Source organism: Manis pentadactyla (assembly GCF_030020395.1).
Source record: "Manis pentadactyla isolate mManPen7 chromosome Y unlocalized genomic scaffold, mManPen7.hap1 SUPER_Y_unloc_3, whole genome shotgun sequence".
NCBI classification, from domain to species: domain Eukaryota; kingdom Metazoa; phylum Chordata; class Mammalia; order Pholidota; family Manidae; genus Manis; species Manis pentadactyla.
In genome coordinates, this window is record NW_026644608.1 from 858,078 (window position 1) to 884,820 (window position 26,743).

General features: G+C 44.4%; 1 protein-coding gene across 1 annotated transcript; it reads right to left on the reverse strand.

Moving 5' to 3' along the window:
- Positions 1-90: 90 nt before the first annotated feature.
- On the reverse strand, positions 91-25,000 carry LOC118925993 (calcium/calmodulin-dependent protein kinase type 1G). Its single transcript, XM_057496697.1, is given in 14 exon segments — positions 91-250; positions 402-517; positions 877-954; positions 1,193-1,280; positions 2,747-2,820; positions 3,574-3,691; positions 4,762-4,837; positions 6,182-6,305; positions 6,937-7,075; positions 9,238-9,312; positions 11,577-11,702; positions 12,091-12,113; positions 19,170-19,270; positions 24,988-25,000. Coding segments are annotated over 14 exon segments (1,311 nt in total).
- Positions 25,001-26,743: the final 1,743 nt, after the last annotated feature.

A 26,743-nucleotide genomic window follows, 5' to 3' on the forward strand; every position in this document is an offset into this window, starting at 1 on the left:
TGTGGGGCGCAGGGCGGGCAGGTCAGGGGCACCTGGGAGCCTCAGATGCTGCTGCTCCTGTCGGCAGGCGAGGCCTCCACGCCCCGAGGCTCACTCCTGGGCCTTCTGAGAGCGTCTGTCCAGGTGGCAGCCGTCGGCTGCTTCTGACCAGAAACTGCTCCTGCCTGGCCCTGCTCTGCTTGCTCCCTCTTCCTCCCACTGCAGAGTAGGTGCCAGGTTTGGAGGGGCAGAAAAGAGTGGATCATCTCTCCTGCAAGGCAAAGGGGTTCAGGGCGGGGGTGGGGCTGCTGCCTCTGGCACCCCTAAGACCCCGTCTTCCATACTCTGGGATGTGGCTTTCCTCCTTGGGTAGAGGCTCTCCTGACCCTCCCGCCAGCCCCTCCTGCCTTCAGTCCCCTCACCTGAGAACTGCAGGACGAGCCGGGATCACATGAGGAGACACACTCCCGTTTGCCCTGCCCAGCAGGGGGAGCTGCCGCTGGCCGTGACTGGCACCACGACCTCTGATTTGTAGTTCCTGCTAAGGAAATGAAGCAGCGGGCATGAGAGCCGGAGGAAGGAGGAGGGGCTGGGATGCTCCTCTGTGCCCGTGGCACCCACCCAGTGCCCCCTTCAGGAGGCTGTGCATGTACAAGCCCTTGCAGTAAAGAAAATACAACCATCCAGCACCCTTCCTCCTCCCCAAACACGGACACCCCGGGAACTCAAAGAGCCCAATAGTCATCACTCACGTGTACCTGGTTTTCTATGTGCACTTATAATCCCTGTCGCTTACTAAACCTTTATAGCATCTCTTGGGGCAGGTTAGGTAGATAAATGTGACTCGATCAACCCATTTTACAGATGAGCAGACTAGAAACAGAAACATTGACTGACTTGACTGTCAAGGGCTGCAGAGCTAGTGAGCGGCACGGACAGGCCTGGAAGCACCACAGCTGCTGCATTGAAGGCTTGCTAAAGAGACACAAGACCAACCCCTGGCTGTCTCCAGCTTCAGAGGCCACAGGGCTCAAGGTTTCCCCTTGACTGTGCCCTCCAGAAATCTCTGTGCTTAATTCTCATCTTAGAGAAGGCCAAGGTATCTCCAGTGTCTGCTGGGGAGCCCCAAGGAAGCCCCTACACCAGCCCTTGCCCCAGCCCAGCCTCCAGCAGCCCAGAACAGCATGCCCACCTCCTGGAGAGGATGACTTACCCTCCACTTGCTCTTGGCAAAGTTCTTTTGGATCTGGAGGCTGACAGATGGGTAGATGTCTCGGTGGAGGGCTGTGTTCCTGTCAATCCTATGGATGCACAGCAGATGCCTGGCTAGTTGGTACCTATGGGAGACAAGGGTTGGCCTAGGGGCTGTGCATGCAGGCTGAGGTTAAGCTGAGTGGAGTGCCCCAGAAGAAGAGTGGTCCACAGAAGGGAAGGGCTAGAACCAGGGCTCCTCTGTCTCCTTGGGCTGGTCAGAGGGTTCCTATGCTTTGGCAAAACCAAAGACTTGCTTAGAGCAGGGTCAGTAAACTATAGCCTGTGGGCAAATCTGCCCATTGCTTGTGTAAATAATGTCTTCTTGGGACACACGCCCATTCATTCAGGAATGGGCTATGGCTGCTTCTGTTCTTCCAACTACAGCTGAGTAGTTGCCATAGAGAGGGTATGGCTAGCAAAGCCTGAAATACACACTATCTGGCTTTTTACAGAATATATCCCTTTTGCTCAAAACCCGCCTCCTCCCGGAAGCCTTCCTGAATGAGGCCTCGGATACAGGCTGCCTTTTCCTGTACCCTCAGGCTCTAATTCACTCATCTCTAAGTATTTCCCAGACCCTCCCCATGTGCATGCTACTTTCTAGGTACTACCTTTAGTGCTACCCAGAGAAGTAACAGAATGGCCCTAATCCACACGGGATTTCAGTGTGGGTATTCAGCCATGTTGCTAGCCTTGAACTAGACTAAGATATTGAACATTGTAAGACCTGTGTTAATAGAGAGAGATGGGAGGTCTGCCTGCACTGCAGGAGAGCCAGGGCATCACACAAGGGCAGAGGCTGCTCGGGACCCTGAAGGATGCCACATACAAGGCAAGAGGCAGGACATGCTAGGTGGTGAGAATGACATGGCCCAAGGTGTGGTTTAGAAAGGGTTTCATATATGGGGTGGAGGAAGGGAAGGAGAGAAAGATAACTGTTAGGCCTTTTTGGAATAGAGAAGGTGTGTTTGGAATCCTGGGAAATGAAGTTGGAGATAAAGGGTCAGGCCCAGAAGAGGGAAAACCTGGAAACACAAAGGAATCTAGTTTGCTCTGGCAGGAAGTGGGGAGCTACGTGAATTCTTAAACAGGTGTGTAACATGAAGAAAGGAAGTGTTTCAAGACGTTATTTACCTACTTTGCTGATTGGTTGCTTTTGTAATTATTCACAAATCACCTCACATGGAACAGGGCTTGATCCCAGGATAAAATGATGCTCTAAGGACAAGGCAGAGTTGCCAATTCCTGGTTAAGTGCTCCGCTCTAGTGCTGATGACAGAGCCTAGTTGCATCTGCCTCCTGCACTTGACTAGGTGACCCACCTGCCAACCCTGGGTGAGAACCTGCTTCATTAAGTGCTGTTTGCATCTCCACCTGGACCTGATGAACATTTCTGAACTCCTTGGATGCTGCAACAGGAAAGAGCTTGGGGCAAACACCACATGAACGACTCAGCATGGGATCTGGCATGCCGCATGGCTAGCGTCTGGAGCCCACCCCATTCCTCCCTCACCAGGGGTGCTTCAAGGCCTTCTCACAGGTGTACTGCTCATTTGGGTCCCTCTCCAGCAAGTGGCAAATAAAATCCTTGGCTGAGGGGAGCAATCAAAGACACAACAACTAAGGAGCAGCTTTCCCGACTCATAGAAATTCACTTCTGGTCTGGTGGGTGGCAGTGAATGCATCTTTAGTTAATCTTCAAAAGAGGCAATTTTAAGAGTCTTAAAAGAGGGAAAAAAACCCGAGCCACCTACAACAATGCACCATTAACCGCCAAAAAGAGGCTCTACACAGCCTCACCCCCACAGCACTGCATCACGAGGTACCAAAGCGCCTGCGCATCACACGTGTGTGCATGTGCACCAGTCAGGGGCTGGCAGCCACACATGGGTACACATGTGAGTGCTGGCTAATTGCGGCTCCAAGCTCCTCTTAATGGGCCCAAAACATGTAATAACTGCCTTCTCTCTCTCTCTCTCACACACACACACACACACACGCATCACATGCTCTCAGTCTTAGTACATAAAAGGCCAAAATTGGCCTTGGTTTTTCCAGTCCTGCCTGGAACACTCCCCTAGATGCAGCCCTGCCCTCATTACTTCCCCAGCGTCTACCAGGCATACTGTACTTGTGCCTCTCAGGAAACAATAGCATGAACTTAGATGTGAATAATTGATTTGGCCTTTGAACTGGATGAAGATCTCTCCATGTTCCTTGGCAGCCTGTTCTGTAAAGTTCCCCAGGGGCCTCCAAGAGCCAGGACTGTCATCCTTCGTTAAGCTCTTTCTCTTGGCAGCCTCTGCCTTGAGCCTGTTATCATCCTTCACAGCCGCTGACCTTATCTGACTCAGAAATGTCATCCCAGAATGGTGAGTCAACCTCATAGAAGCCTTCCTTGATCTTCTCAAAAAGCTTAGACTCAGTTTCTTCATAGAAAGGAGGATACCCACATAACCTGCAGAAAACAGGAAGGAGGTAGGCTGCTGAACAACCCTGTCCTCTCTGGGCTGGCTTCTCCCCTCTGCCCAGTGCCCACCACACACACAGGCAGGCAACCAGCAGTGTGAGGAGGACATAGACCTGCCTCTGACTCAGGAGCACCATGGGGCCCATCAGCTGTTGATGAGGACCCAAAGCTTGGAACAGCCAGTCCTGGAGGCTGATGGATGGGTACATGTTTTTTATATTTCCCCCAACCCCTTGCCACTTCTCCCTGTACTTCCCCTAACTCTTAGGTGATGTAGAAAATATCTTTAAGAAGAATGGCAGGAAGACAAAATGAATGTAAATTTCATAAGGGATACTTTTTTAGGCTATTTTGTTCTTCATTCTTTAGCACACAAACCAGTGATTGGCAGAGAGTAGACAGTCCACAGATACTTGTGCAAATGAGTGAATGAGAATAGGTGTTCATTTTGAGTGGAGGAAACAGAGAACTGAATCCACACTAAGGGATAAGTAACTAATAGCATGTCATTTTCCTAAGAGCAAAAATTTGCTATCGGTGAGGAGGGATGGTGGGGAAGGGGCGATGAGGAGGTTTGGCAAGGAGAGGCTGAGAATTTCTGGAGGGGAGCGATGAGCACATTCCTCCGGGCCATCATTTTGCCTTGAGCTGATGTTGCCAGGAGAGAAATCTGAGAGGTGAACATAGGGCCCACTTGGTTTCCAGGCTTGGCGTGGACTCTCTCTTTCCTGCTGCTCATTCCACAGAGTTGGATTCAACACATTTATACACTGTAAATGAGGCTGTACAGGAACAGTGAGGACCCTGTGGCTGAACAGTGTTATCACACTGAGCTCTGGTTTTATAACCCGGTGGGGATCAAGACAGGAAACTTTGGAGCTGTGTGCATTAGTAAGAGCGTGTGTGTGTGTGTGTGTGTGTGTGTGTGTGCACGCACAGGTACATGCATGTGCTTTGAAGATAAATGCTGCCAGGGGAGCTGAGACGGGAGGGGAGAGGAAGGGGTGAGCAGGCTCTGAGATTTCTCAGGAACTGAGCCAATGCCAGCTTCTACTCACAGTATGTAAGTGATGACGCCAATGGACCAGCAATCCACAGCTTTGCTGTAGGGCTTCTGGGCCAGCACTTCTGGAGCTGCAGCAAACCAAAGGCGGAGTCAGGGCTGGGGCAAGAGGACAGGACTAAGGGGGGAGGGCCGAAGGTGAGCAAGAGGCCTAGAGAAGAGGCCTGGGGAAAACCTGGGACAGGGTTGTGTCAGTGACACTGGAAACTTCCCTAGGGCGGGACTCTCCTGTTAGACTTAATATTTCTCCATCAGCCTTCAAGGCCCCTGTAACAGTGCCTATGCATCCCCCATCAGACTGGGGATCTCCAGGGCTATGTCTCTGCCATCAGAATAAGTATGCTCTGAAGGTAGGGCCTGTCTCCCCACTTAGATGGGGGATCTCTGAGGCAAGGGCTGTGTATCTCCCTTCAACAGGAAATCTGCAAGGTAGGAGTTGTCTTTTTCCCACTGGATTGGAATTTCCTTGAAGACAGAGACTGAGATGCCCCTGTTAAAGTTAGGAGCTCCCAGAGGGCAGGTAGTAAATGTCCTATCTGTCTCTGAGGCCATATCAGATGGAGAGCTCTATGAGGAAATGAGCCATGCCTTTCTCCGATTTGGAGCTCTTGGGCAGCAGAGAGCTACCTTCTGTATTTATTTCAGATTCTAGGGCTTTGTAACCAATGCCTGATGGTAAATGACTGACCTCTCTTTGGGGGTTTGAGCAGATTCCTGCTACTGAGTCAGGGTTCTGCTTTCCACTTTCCAACCCCAACTAGGTGATGATTGGCTAAGAGGGAAGGGGCAGGACTGGTGCTCTGAATTTTTACTTTCTCCCATATGGATCTCAGGAATGCTTTCATCCAGTAACTTGCTGGCTTTTACTTTTCTTGGGTGCTTTAGAAGCCCCCAAGGGGCTGTATTCAGGAGGCCTGACCTCTGCTAGCTTCCTAGTGTGTTTCCTTGAGTATACATTTGGGTCTAGGGTCCTCAGATTCAAAGTCAATGCTATGCCCCCAGGAACTATCAACTGAGGGGCTGAGGTCTTCTCTAGAGTGGGAGAAAAGAAGGGTGACTAGTGGTCAGTTCCTCAGCAATCTAATGATCTCTGGGTTTGTGATCTTATCTCTGCACCTAGTCTAGCTGAAAAGACAAAGGCTGGAAGACTGACCTCAAAACTGACAGAGTATAGACGGGGACCATAGGAAGAGTTCTGAGTAGACTGTCTTTAAAGATACAGGATTTGGGAGCCATAGGGGTAGTTCCAGAGATAAATGGAATCTACCCTAAACCTCATAAATGAATGTTCTACCTGGATTGCTCCTGATGTTGAACCAAAGTATCTTCCCATAACCACCCTCTCTGTAAATAATATCCATGTGGTGGGATATAGACAGCTGGTCAAACTCCCTCCTGCCCCCAGGCTTGCTTACCCACACAGCCTGGAGTCCCACAGGCAGTGGGCATGACACCACCCTGTTCCATCTTGGACAGACCAAAGTCTGTGATCATGACCTTAGAACTCTCTTCAGGGGTGAGGTACAGCAGGTTTTCAGGCTGTGGAAGAGAAATATCATGTAGTGTGTGGGATACAATCATCTGAAACACGCATTTGTTTTCTTCCCCCTAATGAATGATTTCATAGAAAGCTGCACCCTGGGCTCCTGACTTCAAGGCCAGGCCCATTTCTTCCAACTATTCCCTCCTTCCTCCTTCTTGAACCCTTGCCCCCATATCCTAGCAATCCGTGTTTGTTTATGGCCAACTTTGCTCAGCTTTACAGCTGTTAACATACTAATCCACTCATCCCAACCACCTTAACACTATTTTTTTAAGGAAACCAACTATTAATGATCTCTGATCTCTCTAAAGTCTGGTACACACATGACACAATGTTGACCCTCAGTCAGTATATATTACATTTGCTTTTGACTGTGGCTGGCTTCAAGACGTGTGGTTATCTTGCTATCCTAATAAGGTGGGGCCTAATGAAAAGTTCAAGAAAAGGTTGAGGTGCAAATTAACAAAGATTGCTCGGTCATCTGTGATTTGTTTAAGGAATCTGAAGGCAGAAGGGGACTCAGGGGTCTATTGGTACAACTCTCTGCTTTACAGACCTTAGACTACCCATGACCCATGCAGTCTCCTGATGGGTCATTCTCTGTCCCAAGGAGTCCCGCCTTGGTACCTTTAAGTCTCTGTGGACAGTGAAATTCTCATGGAGGTATTTCACTGCTAACAAGACCTGCTGGATCGCCAGGCTGGCATCCTTCTCTGTGTAGACACCCTGCTCCAGGATCCGGTCAAAGAGCTCCCCACCAGAAACACTGCGGGCACAGGGGCAAGTGCAGGAATCCAGTTCTTATTTCAGGTCAAAGGGATGTGAATGTGTTTGCTCTGTAGCCATGGACACAGCTGCATCAGAATAGGCAGGTGCTCATGGACTGTACAGAGAGGACCCCTCCGAGCTCAGAATACCGCCTTTGCATGCTGGAGTTGTATCACTAAGAAGTCATTTTTCTGGGCCAACCATTGACCACTCCCTGGAAATGTCCTTTAAAATGCAAAATGCCCCTGGCTAGGGTCTAGAAAGAAGCCAGTAATCTCTTAGAGGGGACACATGTCTTAGCTGCATTCCTCCCTGGCCTATGGCACAGGAAGGCATGCTAGAAACTGAATATAGTGAGACTGAAATCAGGCAAAGTGAGAAGGTGTTCCAGTAAGGCTAAAAGTGCGTATGACACGATTTCTTTCCTTGTTTTGCAACCCTGGTCTGTCTAAAGTGGGAATTACGGGGTGGAGGTGGAGTGGTGTTTTAAGGCTCAAGTGAAATGGAATGTTCGGGTTCAGAGGAGCATTAAGATGAGTCTGGCCCTCCTCTCTTGAATGCCATCTATACTATTTTGCCAAGAAGTTTTCTGGTCAGTAGTGGAATAGCTTAGTGGAAAGGAACTCATGACTTCTTAAGACAGACTGCTTTATCTTTTGTCACCTTCTTAGTATTTCTATAATTATAATGGGAGTTGACTCCTGTAGCTTCTACCAGCACATACCACTGGGGCCACCCAGGAAAAGAACACCGTCCTTTCCTATGAGCCTTTGTAAGTATGTAAAGACAATGAGATGCCCTCCTGAGGCCTTCTCTGGGATCAGCACCCCTGAGTACTTCAGCCATGATCCCGGGTTTCTGATCCATCTACCGCAGGTGTCCCCCCACGGTTCCATGACATTTGGATGTGAACATGCACACAGGATGGGGCCATGCAGTGATGAGGCAACAGAGCTTCTTCAATCAACATGCACGCCATCTTCTCCTTTGGCTTCTGTCCTGAAGCTCCGATCTCTGCTCTAGGAGCAGCAGGTCCATGAGAAAGGTACTCTGTGTACACAGCTGTGAATTCCTGACTCAGACTGACCTGGGTCCTGGAGCTGGTCCTCTCCTAGGCGTGGCCGCTCTTCAGTGACATCTGAATCTGCCTACCTCCCCGCCTCACCTGGGCTGTCTGAGTGACGGTGGGAATCCTGTTGAACTGGCCGCTTGGTCCCTGTTGACTTGTTAGTCCCGCTCTGGGCACCCTCTACCTCACTCTCTTGACTTCCTGATAGTCACTGGGACTCAGGTGAGCCTAGGAGTTACTAGGCTGTTTAGGCTTGAGTCAGCTCATTAAAGTTTCTGAGGAATCAGCCCATCAGTCAATAACATGAATCCAGCCACAATACGATTACACAGTGATGTGTGTGTGTGCACTTGATAAATAGAAGTATCTCTGGGCCCAAGGCTGAGCCCTCAGGAGCACTGGCCGATCCCTGCAGCAGTCACTCTCAGGCAGAACTCTTATTTATACATGATAATGATATGGAAACCTTTCTAATGAGGTACCATTTCTGGTCCAGATGGACACACACAATTACAGCCTGTTTTTAAATATGGACAAGTCTTGATCTTGCAATATATCTACCTGTCTTCTAATCCTACAGTGGTTTTACCCTGAAGTGATGTTAAAGCATTTAATATCCAGTTGGATGGACACAGATTGACTGGTCAAAATGGACTCAAGCTAAGGGCCAGAAAAGGGTTCTGAGGGCTCCAGTTACACTAGGCATTACCCCTTCTCTTATAGGGTGGTGTGTGTATGTGTGTGGGGGAGTCTAAAAGGTCTGAGGGGAGAGGCTGAACAGCAGGGGAGGATGCAGGGATTGGGGTCACAGCTATTTGCCGGCTGGTAGTTAATATTTTAATGACTGGTAAGGCTGGACTGGTACATACCAACTCAATTATCAGCTCAAGCTTTACTCCTCCGTCCACATAGAACACAAGCATGACCAGTGGCATATTGTATTTCACAGAACTCTTGGCATTTCATGGCCTCTTGAACTAATCTTGATGTTGTCTTTTAATGACCATCCTTCCCTCACCACTAACCAGCCTCCTCTAGGCCACCCAGGCCCCGTGAGATGTCTGCGGAGGAAGTGGGACCCCTTCACTCACAGCTGCATGACCACGTAGCAGTGAGTAGAGCTCTCACAGATGTCCTCCAGGGTCACGATGTTCTCATGCTTGATCCTGGGAAAAGTAAGGGTCATGGTGAAAGCCATGTGGTTTAGGTTGTCCGGACAGAGAATGCAGACCCAGCCCAACTGGACTCTTATTTGTTAGAGACTTTTGATGACCACGATTAGGAAGATCATGCAGCTTTCCTACTGGGTAGGCAGTCCCAATGAAATCCTGGAGAAAAGGCCCCCAGAGTGGTGTTCAGTCCCTATTTTTTAATGGATAATATTGCCTACAGGGAACAAACATTTCCTTGTTACTCCAGGAATGTCACTAAACTTTACCAAGTAAAAGGTAAAGGAAATGAAGAAGGCTAAGGGAGTGCCTGAAACTAGATTATTTCACACAATGGGTGCCCAGATCTCCTTCAGAAGCATCGCATGAAGAACATGGGCCGTAAGAGGAGAGATTTAGGGCTGATAAGTGTCCTCATGAGTCACCATGGGGGAAGTGCCACAAAATCATAGTTTGAGGATATTGTGAGAAGCAGGACAGATGCTCATTTGGGGGGGTCAGTTCTGTAGGATGTCTTAGATCAATGATTTTCATTCAGGGCTATTTTGTCCCTCAGGGGATGTTTGGTAATATCTAGAGGCATTTTGGATCATCACGATTAGGGAGGGAGCAGGTGCTATTGGCATCTAGTGGGTAGAGGCAGGAATGTAGCTGAACAGCTTACACTGCACAGCATAGCCCCCAACCCAATACAGAATTATCTGGTCTAAAATGGTAATAGCACTGTGGCCAGAAAACCTTGCTGTAGATGACCTCTGTCTAGGATTACTCAGAACAGAGTAATAGCACAGTAAAGCAGAATAACCGTAATAGCTGGGGGCCTTAGCTTCCCATTCTTCCCAGGCAGCAATTTTGTGCATATCTGTATAGCAGGAAAATTTCTAGATGTTTTAATCATGGCTGTGCAGCACATGGGTTAAGAACTTAGACTCTAAATTGGTTGTGTCTGAGTTTAGATCCAACTTGGCACTAATGGAGTAACTGGCTGGCTTACTCAAATCTAAGCCTCACTTTCCATGTGCACCTCTCGCAAAGGGTTATACTGGGATTAAAAGAGATAATGCATGAAAAATGCCTAGTACAGTGCTTGGGGAATAGTAAATACATAATCAATAATACTGTCATCCTTAAGGTATTTCTAGAAATATAGACCTCTAACAATGGTTACCTGATGGATTCAACTACACTTGTAAGCTGACAATACTAAGATGAACTTATCAATGGTTTACTCAAGAAACACGTTTATTGAGCACCTATGCTGTGTGGGACAGATGGTACAACGCAATAAGAAAGACGACCCTAGTCCTTGTTCTCATTGACATTATTTATCATGGCATCCAAGACCCCTTTTAATAACGTCTCCCTTCACCATTTTAATTTCATCTCCTGTCCCTTGACGGTACACATTCTGAGTTCTGGGACCCCCAATACTAACTCTGCCCTAGCATCTTTTGTACTTTCATGACTTTATGTTAAAACTTATGCTACTCTTGACCTGAATTGCCTTTCAGCACTTCCCTTCCTGCCTGCACAAAATTCTACTCATCCATCAAGGTCCCTCTTCTTTGAAAATGTACCTAATACTCCATATTCATGGGAACACATGGGTAGACAAAATGAATCTCTGTTTCCTCCAAACTTTGCCTTCGGCTAGTGTGGCTCAAATGCAATGGGATTAGAGTCTGTGGCTGCTACCCCTGTCTCTGCCCATAACATGTGAGTTCCTGAGGGTGAGGGATTTCGTTGGCCTCAACCTCATGGCACTGATGGCTGTTACACTTCGGGCACACCACAGGGGTTCCACAAGGCTGTATTGTTTGAGTTCTGCTGTAAACATTTGATGCTTTGTTAGCATAGAATCTATCATGATGGTTGGGAAGCTGAACCTACAGTTGCTTTGGTCCAAATTGAGAATAATTTCCAAATCGTATGCTGATTGCTTAACTTTTGATTCTTCCTGGTGTTGGCCCTCCATCAATTCTTGCCACCTTAAGGTCACTACTCTCTGGTCTCTGTGCACAAACCAGATGCTGCTGATGGTTGTTTCACTAGTCAGTGAGCTGGAAAAAAAATCAGCCAAGATAGCTGTCTGGCCAAACTTAGCTGATTGATCACACTGACCCAAACTGATCCACCAACTCAGTCAAAGAGGTATGTAAACTTTTGAATATGGAAATCCAGTGCCAGTCCTTCTCGAAGATAATCTGGGAAGGAAATGTTTTGATCCCACATTTGTATCCAACACCCTAAGAGCCACTCACCTTTTCAACACAGCAATCTAATTCTCGAGACTGCTGTTCCAGAAGGCAGGGGACTTCTTGATGCACTTCAGGGCAGAGAGCTTCCCAGTCACCCTTTGCTTCACCAGGAAAACTGATAAAGCTCCCCTGAGTAAAAGGTACGAAGAGATAAACATGACAGCACTGAGTTGGCTAGCGAACATTGCTGAAGGCAAAACCAGAGGGTAGATGAAAGAAGGTGTGGCTTTTTGTTAGTTTCCACTGTCATCATGGGCACCTGACCAGTTGTACTGATGGCAGACCCTATGTGACATGCCCCTGTGTCGTTTCTCTCATCTATCACATAGGAAAGAAACAATTCGACTATAGACCCCGGGACTAGGCGGGTTCTATTTCTGGTTCTGTAATTGGGGAAGGACTCCCAGAGACTCTGCTTTGGCTACAGAGAGATTTCTCCACTTGCAAATCCATTAAAGAGAGGCCACTGCAGAGTTCATTCGCTTCACTACTTTCAGTGTGGTGAAGTATGGCTCACCAGAGTGGCTGTCGGAGGGAGCCCTGGGGGACAGCACTCAGACACAGTAAGGGAGAAAAGACCCCTGTATCAGTTTTAGAGGGTGATAATGACCCTGAGCCAACTGTCAGAGGCAAGAGGGCTCTGCACCCTCTCATTCTGTAGGATCTGCCAGGACAAAAGGCAGAACCCAGAAGCTCTGGGCAGGCTTTCTGAAGATGGAGAGGATTGAGCCCAATAGGGACACAGAGTAGGACTGTGAATTACAGGGTTCTCGGTTTGAAGGGGGTCCTCTGGAGACCAGATTATCAGATTGGAGATTAACTAGTGGATGGTGGAGCTAGATTGTCCATGTTAGAACCTCAGCTTTTTGGGTGATAAATTGCTTAACTTCTGCAAATCTAGTTTCTTCACAGGAAAAGTGAAATGTCAATAGTATCTGATTCATAGGGTTGTTCAGAAGATTAAATGAGTTAATGTACATAAAGGGCTTAAAAGCATTCCTGACATCTATTAAATTAGATACTATTGCTGCTTTTATTACTATTATTGCTTGGATATCATTAGGGAGAACCCTTGGTAGTAACAAGAGATAGAGTTTAAGTGAGGAAACAGCTGAGCTGTCCTCTCCCCTGCCATCTGGGCCTCTAGAATGAAGAGTCAAGCTGGTGTGAGGACTCTGAGGATCTGCACTAGAAAACAGTCGCTGTTTCCTGTGGCCGGGTCTCCTGTTTGCCCCCAGCTGCACTTGAAACTGAGTTAATCAGAGCCTTCAGAGTTTGCTCTATTCATTCATCCAGCCCTTCAATCAAGATTTATTGAGCACCTACTGAGTCTTAGACACTGGAGATGAAAAGGTAAGTATTTCTGCTCTTAAGGAGCCTGTAGACTAGTGAAGAACACAGACAAATGAGCAATTAACATTTGATTTGAAAAATGTTACTAGGCATTCAGTGAGTGCTTGTTTGGCTAACAGAACCTCTGTGTGTTAGGTACTTGGATTAATACTGGTCTAGCTTAGCATCTAGTGTGACAGACAGACCCATACAGATAACCAGTGGGCATTAGGGGGCCACAGACAATGAACACTTAGGACAGGAACTTTGCTATGGTTGGGAAGTTTGTATACTGCACAACTGCAGTAGATGCCATTCACCGTGGAGACACTGGGCACTTTCATATGGCTAATTATTATATGTTTTTCCCAGAAGACAGCAGGCTAAAGGAAAGGGCTCATTTTTCCTAATGTGGACCAAGTGACAAATTGCGGTGGCTGAGGAGCACAAGAATATCGCCCTCTGACTGAAGAGCACCCTGAGTTCAGTTTTAAGGGAGGAATGAGAGGTAGCCCATTGGAAAAACCAAGTTGGAAGTGAAGTTTCAGGTGCAGGTAGGAAAGAAGCATGAGCAAAAGCCTGGAGGTGCCGAGCAGGAGGTAGGGGTGGGCCGCCAGCGGGCAGTCCAGTACTGTGTGTAAAGCATGGGGCAGGGAATGAAGGGAGGAGGAGGAGGATGGTGCCAGGTTCTGTGCCAGGTTACATATGGAAAGTGCCCTATGGCATCTGTGTGATGGATGCACAGGTGGATGGGTGGGCGGATGTGTGAGGATTCTGGGTTGGGGTTCCTTATATGTTCTACTGGTCTCTAGACCTCACTTTCTTTACTACAAAATCAGAGCATTGAACCACATAGCCTTAAAGATTCCTTTAAGAATCTACGATCCACATGCCAGGCTCCACTTCCAGAGTGCTCCCTTTCTCACTCTCCCTTTAGAACCATGCATGGATGGTCCCCTGACTTCAAAGCTGCCATCCACTCCAGGTCCTTTTGTGGGAGGAGATCAGATGAAAGCCTTCCTTGGGGAACCGTTTACACAGAAACGTACATAAATGTCACCTAATGGAGTTGTGCAATGCTGTGGCAGACTGAAATGGTGTTACTGCTGTTCTGCTCATGCTGTTTTATACTGTGTGTGTGTATGTGTGTGTGTGTGTGCGTGTGTGTCTGTGGTGTGTGTGGCAGGGGCAGGGAGAGGGATTACAGGACTAAATTGTGCCATCTGTGAGACTGGGGAGCAGAGAGCTAGTTTTAAGCAGCCAGGGTTGCTCAGGTCAGAAGGCAGACAAGCAGAGCCTTCAGGGCCAGAAGCACCTGCTGCAATAGTACTTTTAGGTTGCATTTCCTGTTCTGAGTATCTTTCCACTCTTGCTGGGAGCCTGGGTGGCGAAGGACATGGTGGAGGAAACAGGGAGAAAATATCTTCCTGGACAGTGAAAGGAAGAGACCTGGAACTTGGGTGACAATGCCCCCCGCTCTGGACTAGCTTTGCCTAATGTCCCTGTTGCTGCCTGAAGGCCCTAGCATTGTGGATGGCATCCAGGAAGATGTAGCAAAAACCTATTCCCCCTGATGGGTTGTTCCAGGGCAGCTGAGAACTGAAGAGAAGAGGCCTCTGTCGTAGGGTTCTGCTGCATCCTGACAGGGAGTCTGCTCTGCCCAGCTTCTCCCTGTTACACAGCCCCTCACCTTGTACTGCGTGGGGTCTGCAGCCTGTGGCTGTCCCCTCTCTGAGAACCACAGAGATGCCTTCTCTTTAGTGCCTTCTCAGCCCTATCTGCTGCAACAACTGTGGCTTGCCAATGCCTTGTCCTCTCTACCCCCAGACCCCTCAAAACCAGTGCATGGCCTGGATGTGAAAGAAGCACCAGGAGAACTACAAATATAGGTGGTTGGCTATTGGGTCATATCTCCCCAAATCCCAATTTGGTAAGTTTGGGACCAAGAATCTGTAATTTTCTAAAATTAGCTAGGTTAAAATGACATTAGGGAGTTATTATTAATTTTCCTGAATGTGACAATATTGTGGGTATAGAAGAAAACACCTTTATTCTTAGGAGATGCAGACAGAAGGATTCAGAGGTGATGTGTCATGATGTTTGAGACCTGTTTACAAACTGTTCCATGACGTCACTACTTATGTGTGGGTGTAACTAAAACAAATATAGTGAAATGTTAACACTTTTTGAAGTAGGTGATAGGTATGCTGGTGCTCACTGTCCTATTATTTGCATTTTCGTTGCTTTAACATTTTCACAGTTAAAAGTTAGGGGATAAGCCCCCCAGGTGACTCTAATGTCCCCTGAGCTTTCTGCGGTGATAGACTTCACTAAGCTCCATGAGCACAATGGTGTCTGCCCAGTCGGGCTGTCAGGGTCCGATTCCAGACACGTGGGCCTTTGAGGAGCCACTGAAGTGGAGCCTCAGCCTAGACTCTCGCAGTTGCCCACGGCCTTCCTCAGTCCCTCACATACAAGGAGATGCCTCTGAAAGGGAATCCTGGCCTCCACTCAGGTAACTTTCCTGGCTCCCAAGGGAGATGAGGGATCCACTGAGGGAGACGCAGGGGAACCTGTCACTTGAGTCTTTGATATCAGCAGCCAGGCTAGTCCCACATAGGTGGCTGACAAGTGCCCAATGTTCTGTGCCATAGACAGCTTCCTCCTATAAGGACAGCGAAAGAAAAGGCAGGCTCAGATGCCTAAACTGACCTCCGAAGTGATCCTGGACGAGCCCTCAAAAACTATGCAGCTTCTCACACCACAAGGGTATGGAACTAGAAATAAATTGTGCAAATGAAATGAAAAAGCCAACCATCACATGGAGGCTTAACAACATACTCTGAAATAACCAACGCATCAATGACCAAATAAAAACAGAGACCAAGCAATGTATGGAGACAAATGACAACGATAATTCAGCAATGCAAAATCTGTGGGACACAGACAAGGCAGTGCTAAGAGGGAAGTATATTGCAATACAGGCCTACCTCAGGAAAGAAGAACAATCCCATATGAACAGTCTAAACTCACAATTATCACAACTAGAAATAGAAGAACAAATGAGGCCCAAAGTCAGCAGAAGGAGGAACATAATAAAGATTAGAGAAGAAATAAAGCAAATCGAGGAGAAGAAGCCATACACAGAATCAATGAAAGCAGGAACTGATTCTTTGAGAAAATAAACAAAATAGATAAATCCCTAGCCAGACTAATCAAGAAAAAAAGAGCCTGCACACATAAACAGAATCAGAAATGAGAAAGGAAAAATCACTACAGAAACCACAGAAATACAAAGATTATTAGAGAATACTATGAAAAATTATATGCTTACAAACTGGATAACCTACAAGAAATGGTCAACTTTCTAGAAAAGTGCAACCCTCCAAGGCTAACCCAGAAAGAATAGAAAATCTGAACAGACCAATTACTAGCAACAAAATTGAACTGATAATCAAAAACTACCTAAGAACAAAACACCTGAACCAGAAGGCTTCACCACTGACTTTAATAAAACATGTAGTGAAGATCTAATAGTCATCCTCCTTAAACTTTTCCAAAAAGTAGAAGGAATACTTCCAAACTCATTCTATGAGGCCAGCATCACCTTAATACCAACACCAGGCAAAGATACCACAAAAAAGAATATTACAGACCAATATTGCTGACAAACATACATGCAAAAATACTCAACAATCCACTTCTACGAATTTACCCTAAGAATGCAGCAGCCCAGTTTGAAAAGACAGATGCACCCCTATGTTTATCGCTGCACTATTTACAATAGCCAAGAAATGGAAGCAACCTAAGTTTCCATCAGTAGATGAATGGGTAAAGAAGATGTGGTACATATACACAATGGAATATTATTTAGCTATAAGAAGAAAACAAATCCTACCATTTGCAACAACATGGATGGAGTTAGAGGGTATTATGCTCAGTGAAATAAGCCAGGCGGAGAAAGACAAGCACCAAATGATTTCACTCATATGTGGAGTAAAACAAACAAAGAAAGACTGAATGAACAAAACAGCAGCAGAATCACAGAACCCAAGAATGGACTAACAGTTACCAAAGGGAAAGGGACTGGGGAGGATGGGTGGGAAGGGAGGGATAAGGGGGAAAAAGAAAGGGGGCATTACGATGAGCATGTATAATGTGGGGGGGGCACGGGGAGGGCTGTGCAACACAGAGAAGACAAGTAGTGATTCTACAACATCTTACTATGCTGATGGACAGTGAATGTAATGGGGTTTGTGGGGGGGACTTGGTGAAGGGGAGAGCCTACTAAACATAATGTTCTTCATGTAACTGTAGATTAATGATAACAAAATTTTTTAAATTTTTGAATAAATAAATAAATAAATAAATAAATAAAAGAAGAGCATCCGAGTTAATACCATTACCTTTGTGGTAAGATAGAGCTAAATTTAACATAGTGCTCCAGTTATTGTTATAAGGCCACAGATTAACTGTTCAATAGCCTTAGTTTCTTCACTTCTAAAATAGCGAAGGATAACAGAGGCAACCTCATAGTATATAATTTAACATGATTAGCACAATTCCAATTGCACAGAAAATACACAATAAGTATTAGCATATATCTATTATAAGTTCTTCCCATCAAACACGAACTCATGAAGGTAAATTTTTTATGGAGAATATAGGACCAACCTTAGATAGGCTGGTGAAGACCAGACTCTATTCAATACCCTGGAGATGTTACTTTTGCAAAGGCAATGTGCTGTAAAGAATTTTTTCCTTTTCTTAATTTTTCCAGTCAGCTCACACAACACACTTCTTGTTACTGAGACCCACCAGTTGGGAAGCTCACTGTAATTAAAATATTGATCTTCTGGAAACAATGCTTAATAACAGGCACGAAAAGTGTGAGTAATTCTGCATTTTCAAATACTGTCCTCAAGTTAATTTAACCTGAGCTGTCTGTGAACCACCTAGAAAGTCTAGAATCATTATGTCCAAGCTGAAATCAATGGACCAGAGACAAGAGGAGACAAACTCCAATTGGCCACCTCACTGAGATCAGGGGAGCCTTGTGAAAAAAAAGCAGGTGAACACACACTTTATATGCTCCAGATGCTAACAGTTCAGATTTTCAATGGCAATTTTTTGTATTTTGTGTGTTTTCTAAAGGAAAAATCTATCTTTATGCATATGTGTGTGTGTGTGTGTGTGTGTGTGCACTCATGCGCGCTTTAGGTATAGTGGGAAAAACACTTTGTATATTGAAAAGACAAAGAATAAAGGTGGTACTGAGTAAAAAAAAAAACTCAACAAAATATTAGCATACCAAATTCAAAAATACATCAAAAAGATCATCCATCATGAACAAGTAGGACTTATTTCAGGGAAGCAAGGATGGTACAGTATTAGAAAATCCATCAACATTATCCACCACATCAACAAAAAGGAGGACAAAAACCACATGATCATGTCCACAGATGCTGAAAAATCATTTGACAAAATTCAACATCCATTCATGTTAAAAAATCTCAACAAAATGGGTATACAGGGCAAATACCTCAACATAATAAAGGCCATATATGACAAGCCCACAGCCAACATCATACTTAACAGCAAGAAGCTGAAAGCTTTTCCTCTAAGATTGGGAAAAAGACAGGGATGCCCACTCTCCCCACTGTTATTCAACATAGTACCAGAGGTCCTAGCCACGGCAATCACACAAAACAAAGAAATGCAAGGCATCCAGATTGGTAAAGAACAAGTCAAACTGTCACTATCTGCACTATCTGCAGATGACATGATATTGTACATAAGAAACCCTAAAGACTCCACTCCAAAACTACTACAACTAATATCTGAATTCAGCAAAGTTGCAGGATACAAAATTAATACACAGAAATCTGTTGCTTTCCTAGACATTAATGATGAACTAGCAGAAAGACAAATCAGGAAAACAATTCCATTCACAACTACATCAACAAGAATAAAATACCTAGGAATAAACCTAACCAAGGAAGTGAAAGACCTACCATATGCTGAAAACTACAAGACACTCTTAAGAGAAATTAAAGAGGACACTAACAAATGGAAACTCATCCCATGCTCTTGGCTACTGAGAATAAGTTTTGTCAAAATGGCGATCCTGCCTAAAGCAAACTACACATTCAATGCAATCCCCATCAAAAGACCAACAGCATTCTTCAATGAACCAGACATATTTTTATGAGATAAAAAGTACAGCATTTCATCAGGAATAAGAGCGAAGCATAGATCTCCTACCTTGCGGTGGTGATCATTGGGTTCTGCGATGTTGATGAAGTTAGAAGAGTTAGGGACGCCCCCTGCCTCACTCAGAGTCCATGGCGGCCTGAAGAACCAGGCTGGAAGTGAAAGAGAGACAGAAAGAAAGACACTCCTCATGGATTCCCAGTCGGGCTGTCAGGGTCCGATTCTGTCTGCTACTTCTATATTTTTTCTTCTTCCTTCCTAATTACAACCCTTTAGTAGAATTCGTGCCTCATATCGAAATTACCGAGTATCATAATTCTTCCAAGTGGTAAAGATACCTTAAGACAAATGCTGGGCATAGAAGCCACAGGGCATAAATATGCAAGGAAGTAAAAAGCTAACCTTTTCAAACAATAAGGCTTCTCTCTCACTTACCAACTTCACATTTCCCTGTATGGCCCCGGAAGATGACTGGTTAGCCAGAGACAGGTAAGATTCCTCAAGGGAGGAACAACCTAAGACAGGCACAGTCGCAGGGGGTCATCAGGTGAGAAATTGGGGATCAACAGAGGTGAGGCTTAGAACCTCACCCCCCCTGTTCTGAGAGAAATCTTCTGCATCCGTGGATGTTTTATTGCCCTTGTCTAGCTTGGATTAACACATAGTCTACAGGCACACACCTGATCATCTACATTTGCCCTCTTACAGCACTAAATTATGCTTTCTACCTTTATCTTGCATCTACCTACCACTTCAGCATTTTATTAAAAGATAATAATAATAATAATAAGGGAGAAATGTGGGATTCACATATAAATCAAGTATAAAATCAAACAAATAATCATATTTGACCTGATTGTTTATAGTTCATTATGCATGATCAAAACTGAAAGTTTCCGTGATATGACTGCCCTTGTAATGTTCACCATGTAAGAACTTACTCACTATGTAAGACCTTGTTCACCATGTAAGAACTTGTTCATTATGCTTCAGAAGATTGGAGACTATTCAGAATTAGTCTTGGGGTGGATTAATGATTGTGCATCGAGTCCCCTATACAGAATTTTATTCTTGTTAACAACCATTTGATCAATAAATATGAGAGATGCCCTCACAAAAAATAAGTATACACTTCCAATGGTAAAATAATAAGTAACCGGGATGTAATGAATATAGTCAAGATATTGTAACAGCTTGGTATGGTGATAGCTGGTACCTGGAATTGTCATGTATATAAATGTTGAATCACTATGTTGTACACCTGAAACTAATGTAATGTAATACTGTGTGTCAACTACCCTTCAATAAAAAATAATTATCTACAGAAAAAAAAAAGATATCACATAGCATTCTTTTGGTTCATAAATCTATGTAGAGAATAGTTTCTAGAGTTTATTTACACTTGTACTGGCTCAAAATTAGCAAAATTTGGATTATGAAAGAGGAACATCTAATACAAATCAGAGATAATAAGAGGAGATGGAGGACAATAAGGAAAAGCCTGTTTGTATTTCAGAAAAGCAAACTTTTTCTAGAAACCTCATCTGAAAGTTAAGAGACAAGATTTAAATTCACCTATTATCACTTGCATGAACTTTCTGATTCCCCTATCATTGGAATGTTGCAAGAATCACTCATGAAGTCTAAAGAATAGAGCATTTAAAATCTGTCTCAACAGATGTCCCAAAGGGCTAGTTAAATATCCTTAGCTTTAAATTTAGTTTGAGCCTTACAAAGTCAGTAATTCTTGACACACACTTCCTGCTCCTATTAATTGATGAAAAGTGAATGGAAATGTCCTTAGGGGAGTGCTTACTTAGTTGAAACTTTACCATCCTGCAGATAAAACTGCTGTCTTGGTTCCCATCCACAACTTTGTTATTCTCAGACCAGAGACCAGATGAAGCTTCCACTCAGCTAACAATGATCAGTTAATCCCTATTTTGTCTTAGACATGAGTCAAGCAACTAGGGAAATAAACATAAGAATACAGATCAGAAAGTGCTATGCTAAGGATACATAAATAGTGTCTTAGAAGGTACACCTAACTATGTCTAGAGGAGAGGCAGAGGGAAGAGAGCTGAGAAAACAATGCTAAAATTGAGCCTTAAAGGATGGACAGGAGGGACTTAGCAGGCAACAAGGCAGGGCATAACATGCCAGGCATGTAGTAAATACCCAAACATAACAGTAACAAGCCAGTGGCAGACCCTCATGGTGAAGAATCACGGAACACAGGCAGAACAAAGAATGGAGAGGAATAAACCTTAATCAAGGTGCCAGAAAAGGAGGTAACATTTTTTCCTGGAGGGTTTGGAGGGAGATTTAAGGAGAAGATGGCATTTGTTCTGGTCTTAAAGGTGGAGTAAGATTGACAGGTGGAGGAGGGAAGTGAAGTCATTCCATTGAGAAAACTCTGTGAAGGACAGATAAGTATGAAGGCGCATGGTCACCCTCTCTTCTGTTTACATTCTCACCCTAAGAGATTTCATCTAGTCCTGTGGCATCAAATACCATTGGAAGTGGATATCACCTTAATTTAGACCTCGAGCCATGAATCCTCTCTTGAGCCATCCATCTGTCCCTCTAGCTGTTTATCTAGAGTTCTCCACTTAAAAGTCTTAGAGTCATGTCAACTGTTTTAATGTTCAACACTGAGCTCCTGATTGTCTTTCTTTTCCAAGCATGTTAACTTCCAATCTTCCATCTCAGTTATTGTTATCATCATACAACCAGTTACTCTAGCAGAAACCTAGGAATCATCCTTGATTCCTTTTTCCTTCAGCCTTCATAACTGATCCCTCAATGAGAACTCTGACTCCACTCAAGAACAATATCACATGTGAGCACTTCATTTTCAGTGTCCAGGTGATCATTTTTGCCTTATTCTCCTATTTGGCCTCCTTGTTTCTGCTTTGTTCCTCTTCTGTGCATTTCCACTCAGTGGCCTCTTTCAGAAATCCAAGTCAGATCATGTCACTCCTTGCTTTAAATGCTCCATTAGCTATTCCTTGTTTCTAGAACCAAATCCTTGTGTAATCATCTAGCCTCCATCTAGCTTAACATCTCAGCTCCAGTCTTAATTCAAACCACCTGCTCTAGCTGCACTGGCTTCTTCCCAATTCTGAACATGTGCAAGGTCTTTCTCAGGGCTATTGTACCTAAGGCATCCACTTCCTGTAGCGATGCCCTCCATCTGTTTCCATGATTGTCTCACTCTCATCTTTCAGATTTTGATTCAGATGCCATTAAAAAATATTTTCTAATAGTCCTGCCCAAATGTTTCTAAATCATTACCATACCTCTTTCCATCATAAAACTTAACATGCAATATTCTGTTCATTTGTTTATGTGTTTATTACCCCTCTCTCTTTCTAGAAAGTCCCAGCTCAGTGAGGCAGAGGCGTTATTTCTCTTTAAGCACAATGTCCCAAGTACATAGCACAGTTTCTGGTTTAAAGCGTGTGCTCAATAAATAGTTGTTGAACAAATGAATGCCCAAGTCAGTAATTTTGTAAGACTATAGATAAGGGTTGGAATAATCAAATACAAAGAGACATTCTGTAAAATGAGAACTGAAAAAGATAGTTTGGTTTGGTCACTGCAGGTCACTGGTGATTTGGAGTGAGAGGCAGAGGCAGGAATGCGATGAATGAGTAATAAAAGAGGAGATGTGAAATTGGAGAATATTAAGTATTCTAAGATGCTTGATTGAAAAGGGAACAATGAAGGGTGTGGAGTTACAGTCTTGGGAATCTAAAGAAAGTCCTTTTAAGTTTTTGTTCATGGGAGATATTTGTGTGTATTTCCATGTGAGAAGGAAACAGCAAAGACCAAGAGGTTGAAGGTAGGGAGAGTTTGGGGGAGACAAAGGTATATGATGGAGTAAGATTGTGGAAATGATGGAATTGGGGAATTGGATCTGGAGGCCAGGTGAGGGACAAGTCTTGGACAGAAGGAAGGATACCTCTTCCTCTAGGGTCAGGATGTCAGGGCAGGTGTCTTTTAGAGTTTCTCTTTCCTCTTATAAAAGTGAAGAAGCAGAGGCAGGTATGGAGCTCATTGAGTACACAGGTTTTGAAATACTAACATGAGAAATTGAGAGGCATTGACCAGGAATTCATAAAAGGTATGCTGTCAATGAAAATTCACTTGAAACTATAAATCTGGTGCCAGTTTCTACAGTTGTGTAATTCATTCATCAACTAAATATTTATTATGTATATACTATATTCTAGATACTTCAGTTGCTGTTAGAAAGCCAAGATAAATAAGTCAGTTTCTGTAGTCCAGTGGGGAAAGAAAAAGTATACTAATTAGCAAAAGCCTTGTGATGAGACCGATACTAGAGTAATAAAATTATATGACCAGAACACAGAGGAGGGGGAAGATTCTGCTCATACAACTGATGGCTATAATTGAAGATTTCACATTTGGAATTCAACAATATCAAATCCTAGAAGAGGAGGTAGCTCACTGCAATAGAGGAAGTCAGAAAACTGAGATTAGCAGGTTGGAGGCATAGTCAGACAGACGCTTAAGTTACCTAGGAAGCAGGGAGGAATTGTTTTGGACAATAATTTCTGTGAGGCTGTGACTCTCATATCCAAATTCTTGATAAATAGTTGAGAGTGACCTGGAAATCCACACATGCCAGTGATAAGGAGAGGTAGAGGCTGACAGAGCCAGTTATGTACACATCAAAGGAAGAAAGCATTGCACACGAGAGGGATCTCACAGGGCTGAAAGTAGCAGGGACCAAGGAGGAAAATGCCCAAGCTGTTCCCCAGCCTCTTGGCACATGGAGCATCAGAAGATGAGCATTCTTCCCTCAAGAGAATTTCAGTCAAAACAGTAACATAGTATTAAGAAGTTGGAAGATACAGGGGACTTTGTGCATGATGACAAAGGCTTCAGAGGGCCAAGAAGAAAGCACTGGGAAGGGGGAAACCTTGCACATGCAAGAGTGCATGGAGAAGAGAGGGAGGGGAAGAGAGAGAGAGAGAGAGAGAAAGAGAGAGAGAGAGAGACAGAGAGTTAGTTTATGCTGCAGCAATGGCCAAGGATACCAGAGTCAAGGATGGGAATGCCTGGTTCTGGGATGCCAAAGGCCCTCAGGTATGACGTCCTTGGTGCCTGCACAGAACAGTGCACCAAATGGTGGTGCCAGCGATCTGACAATCCCGGCAACCTGGTGCTGCTCCTCGTGTAGTCAAGGGATTGTGAGCAAAAGGGCCACTAACTTCCCTCCAAGGCCAGTGCTGGGAGGAAGTGAACATCACTTGTCTGTGGAACCCGGAGGAAAATGCTCTTTCATCCATTGTCTGTTCCCCTTCAGCAGTTAGTTTTGAAGTAGCTTTATTTTCTCTGATTATGGAAGAGCTTATATTCCTTGCAAAAATAAAATGTACACAGAAAAGTATAAAGAATAAAGTAAAGGTCACTTATAAGCCCCAGAGGGAGACAGTATAATCATTGTTAAGATTTCCATATCTGGCATTAAGAGAATGCCCTGGAACTCACCAGTTAGGACTCTGAAATGTACCTTACCAGCCAGCGTCTCCCTTCTTTCCCTCTCCGATCATCTTTGTTCTGCTCCCTTCCTGGCTTCACCTCTGCTCTCCCTGAGTTCAGATCTCAGTCATCTCTGCAGCTCATGTAGTTGTCCAGTAAGCGCTGAATGGATGTCATGGCCGTGGCTGCTGGTGTCGCAGACCCTGCTGCCGGTTTGTACGGCTGAGGCCACGCTGCTGGGACAAGTCTAGAAAACACTTAGCTTTTCATATTCGCTTCTCAAAAAGGAAAAGTGCCACACTGGGGCGAGGCTGACACCTCCTCTGTAGCAGAGCCTCTGCCGGCACTCACTCACCATCAGTCACCATTGAGCCGCCCTGTTTTCCCAGCGAGATTCAGTGTCTTGGCCCGGGCGCAGGAGGCAGGCCACAAGGCTGAACGGGCCTCCGTCAAGTAAGCATGGACTTCAGCTGCAGCATCAGTAGGCGAACCCTGAATGATGATTCCAGAACCCTGAAAACAGCAATGTGTGCTTCTGGTTTTCCCATTTCTGCCCCCTTTCCAGAGAAGGGAAGCCAACCAGGCCAAGAAAGAACAATGATTTCACCGTTAAGAGCTTGATAAATTTGTCCTTTATTTTACCACATAAGTCAGAACTGCTATGTATCACAACCCTGCTAATTTTTTCTTTTCCTCCTTCCTCCCACCTACCTCCTGCCACTTCCCCAGAAGCATAAAGCTTTCAGCATCCTGCTGTCCATTAGAATAAATAAACTATGGCTTTCAAGGTAAAAATAGGTTGAATGCTATATTTGTTAAAGTCCAAATTACCGAAAGAGTATAAAAATATTCTTGAGTAACAGGTAGATCATATACTTTGGAGACAATAACATGCTTTTACTGTGGTTTCCTGAAAGTCAATTATTTTAGGTATGGGTTAAAACCTTAGGTCTCAGCACATCACATTTCCACTCCAGAAATTGGTAAACTGTGTGGTTTCTTAGGACATGTACCTTCATGTTCTAATTTATTTTTTTCTGTTGGCAGTGTATCATAGGCAGACATAAGAAACAAAAAAGACTGAGTGCCATTTAAATTCAATCTTAGCTCTACAAACCAACGGGTAAATGGTGTTACAACATCTCTCCTTGTTTTCACATATCTGTTGCTAACTCAAATTTATGTAACATTTATACCATAGATAAGAAAAATACTGGGCTAAAAAAGAACAGAGATGGCAAGAAATGGAAATGAGAGATCTTCGGCGTCTAGAAAAATTGAAGGAATTAATAGCTGACCAGTCAGTAAAAGACAGAGAAAGGCAAAAGAAAAATTTTAAATAGTGTCATAATGGAGGTGATGAAGGGAGTCTTCTGTAATGCGTTAGGATACATGATATCAGAAGGATCATTTTTTTTCTAAACTTAATATATCCTTAAAATACTTATATTCACAAATGGACATAATATTTATGATATATTCGAAACCCTCATGTTCATATATGAGTCTCTAGTTTTCCATTTTGTCCCTTACATAGCTTCCTAGTTAAAATGCTCACAGAGGATTACATAGTGTTTGATTGCCCACTGTGTGCATGAAATGATACTGGCTGCTGCTGTGACTTAATAGTTTGACCCAGAAGGAGGAAACCATTATTCAGATAAGAAGGGAGATACATTTATGGCTAAGGCTAGGGAACACAGTACATAATTATACTGTGCTGTGTGGAAGTCATTCTAGTACACTTAAGATGTACCCTATATCAGAAAAAACATGAATTTCCTAGAAAAATGTAATTTTAAAGCTGAAAAGGACATTTGAAATCAACTACCCCAGTCTCCTCATTTTATGAATAAGTATAGTGAGAAATTAAAATTATTTTTCCAACTTTACTGTATCAATCAGGGTCAGTGAGGAGATGGAGACAGTAATTTGATTAGGGAAAGTTTAAGATGAAGAAATATTAAATCTAATGGAAAATCTCTGCTATATAAAGGGATAAAGAGAACTTTAAAGAATGCCCCAGAGCTGAGGGAGGGTTCCCATGGAAGAAACAAATTTGGAGGTGGGTCTCCTCGCTCCATGGTTGGGATTCAGACCTCATTGTAGAA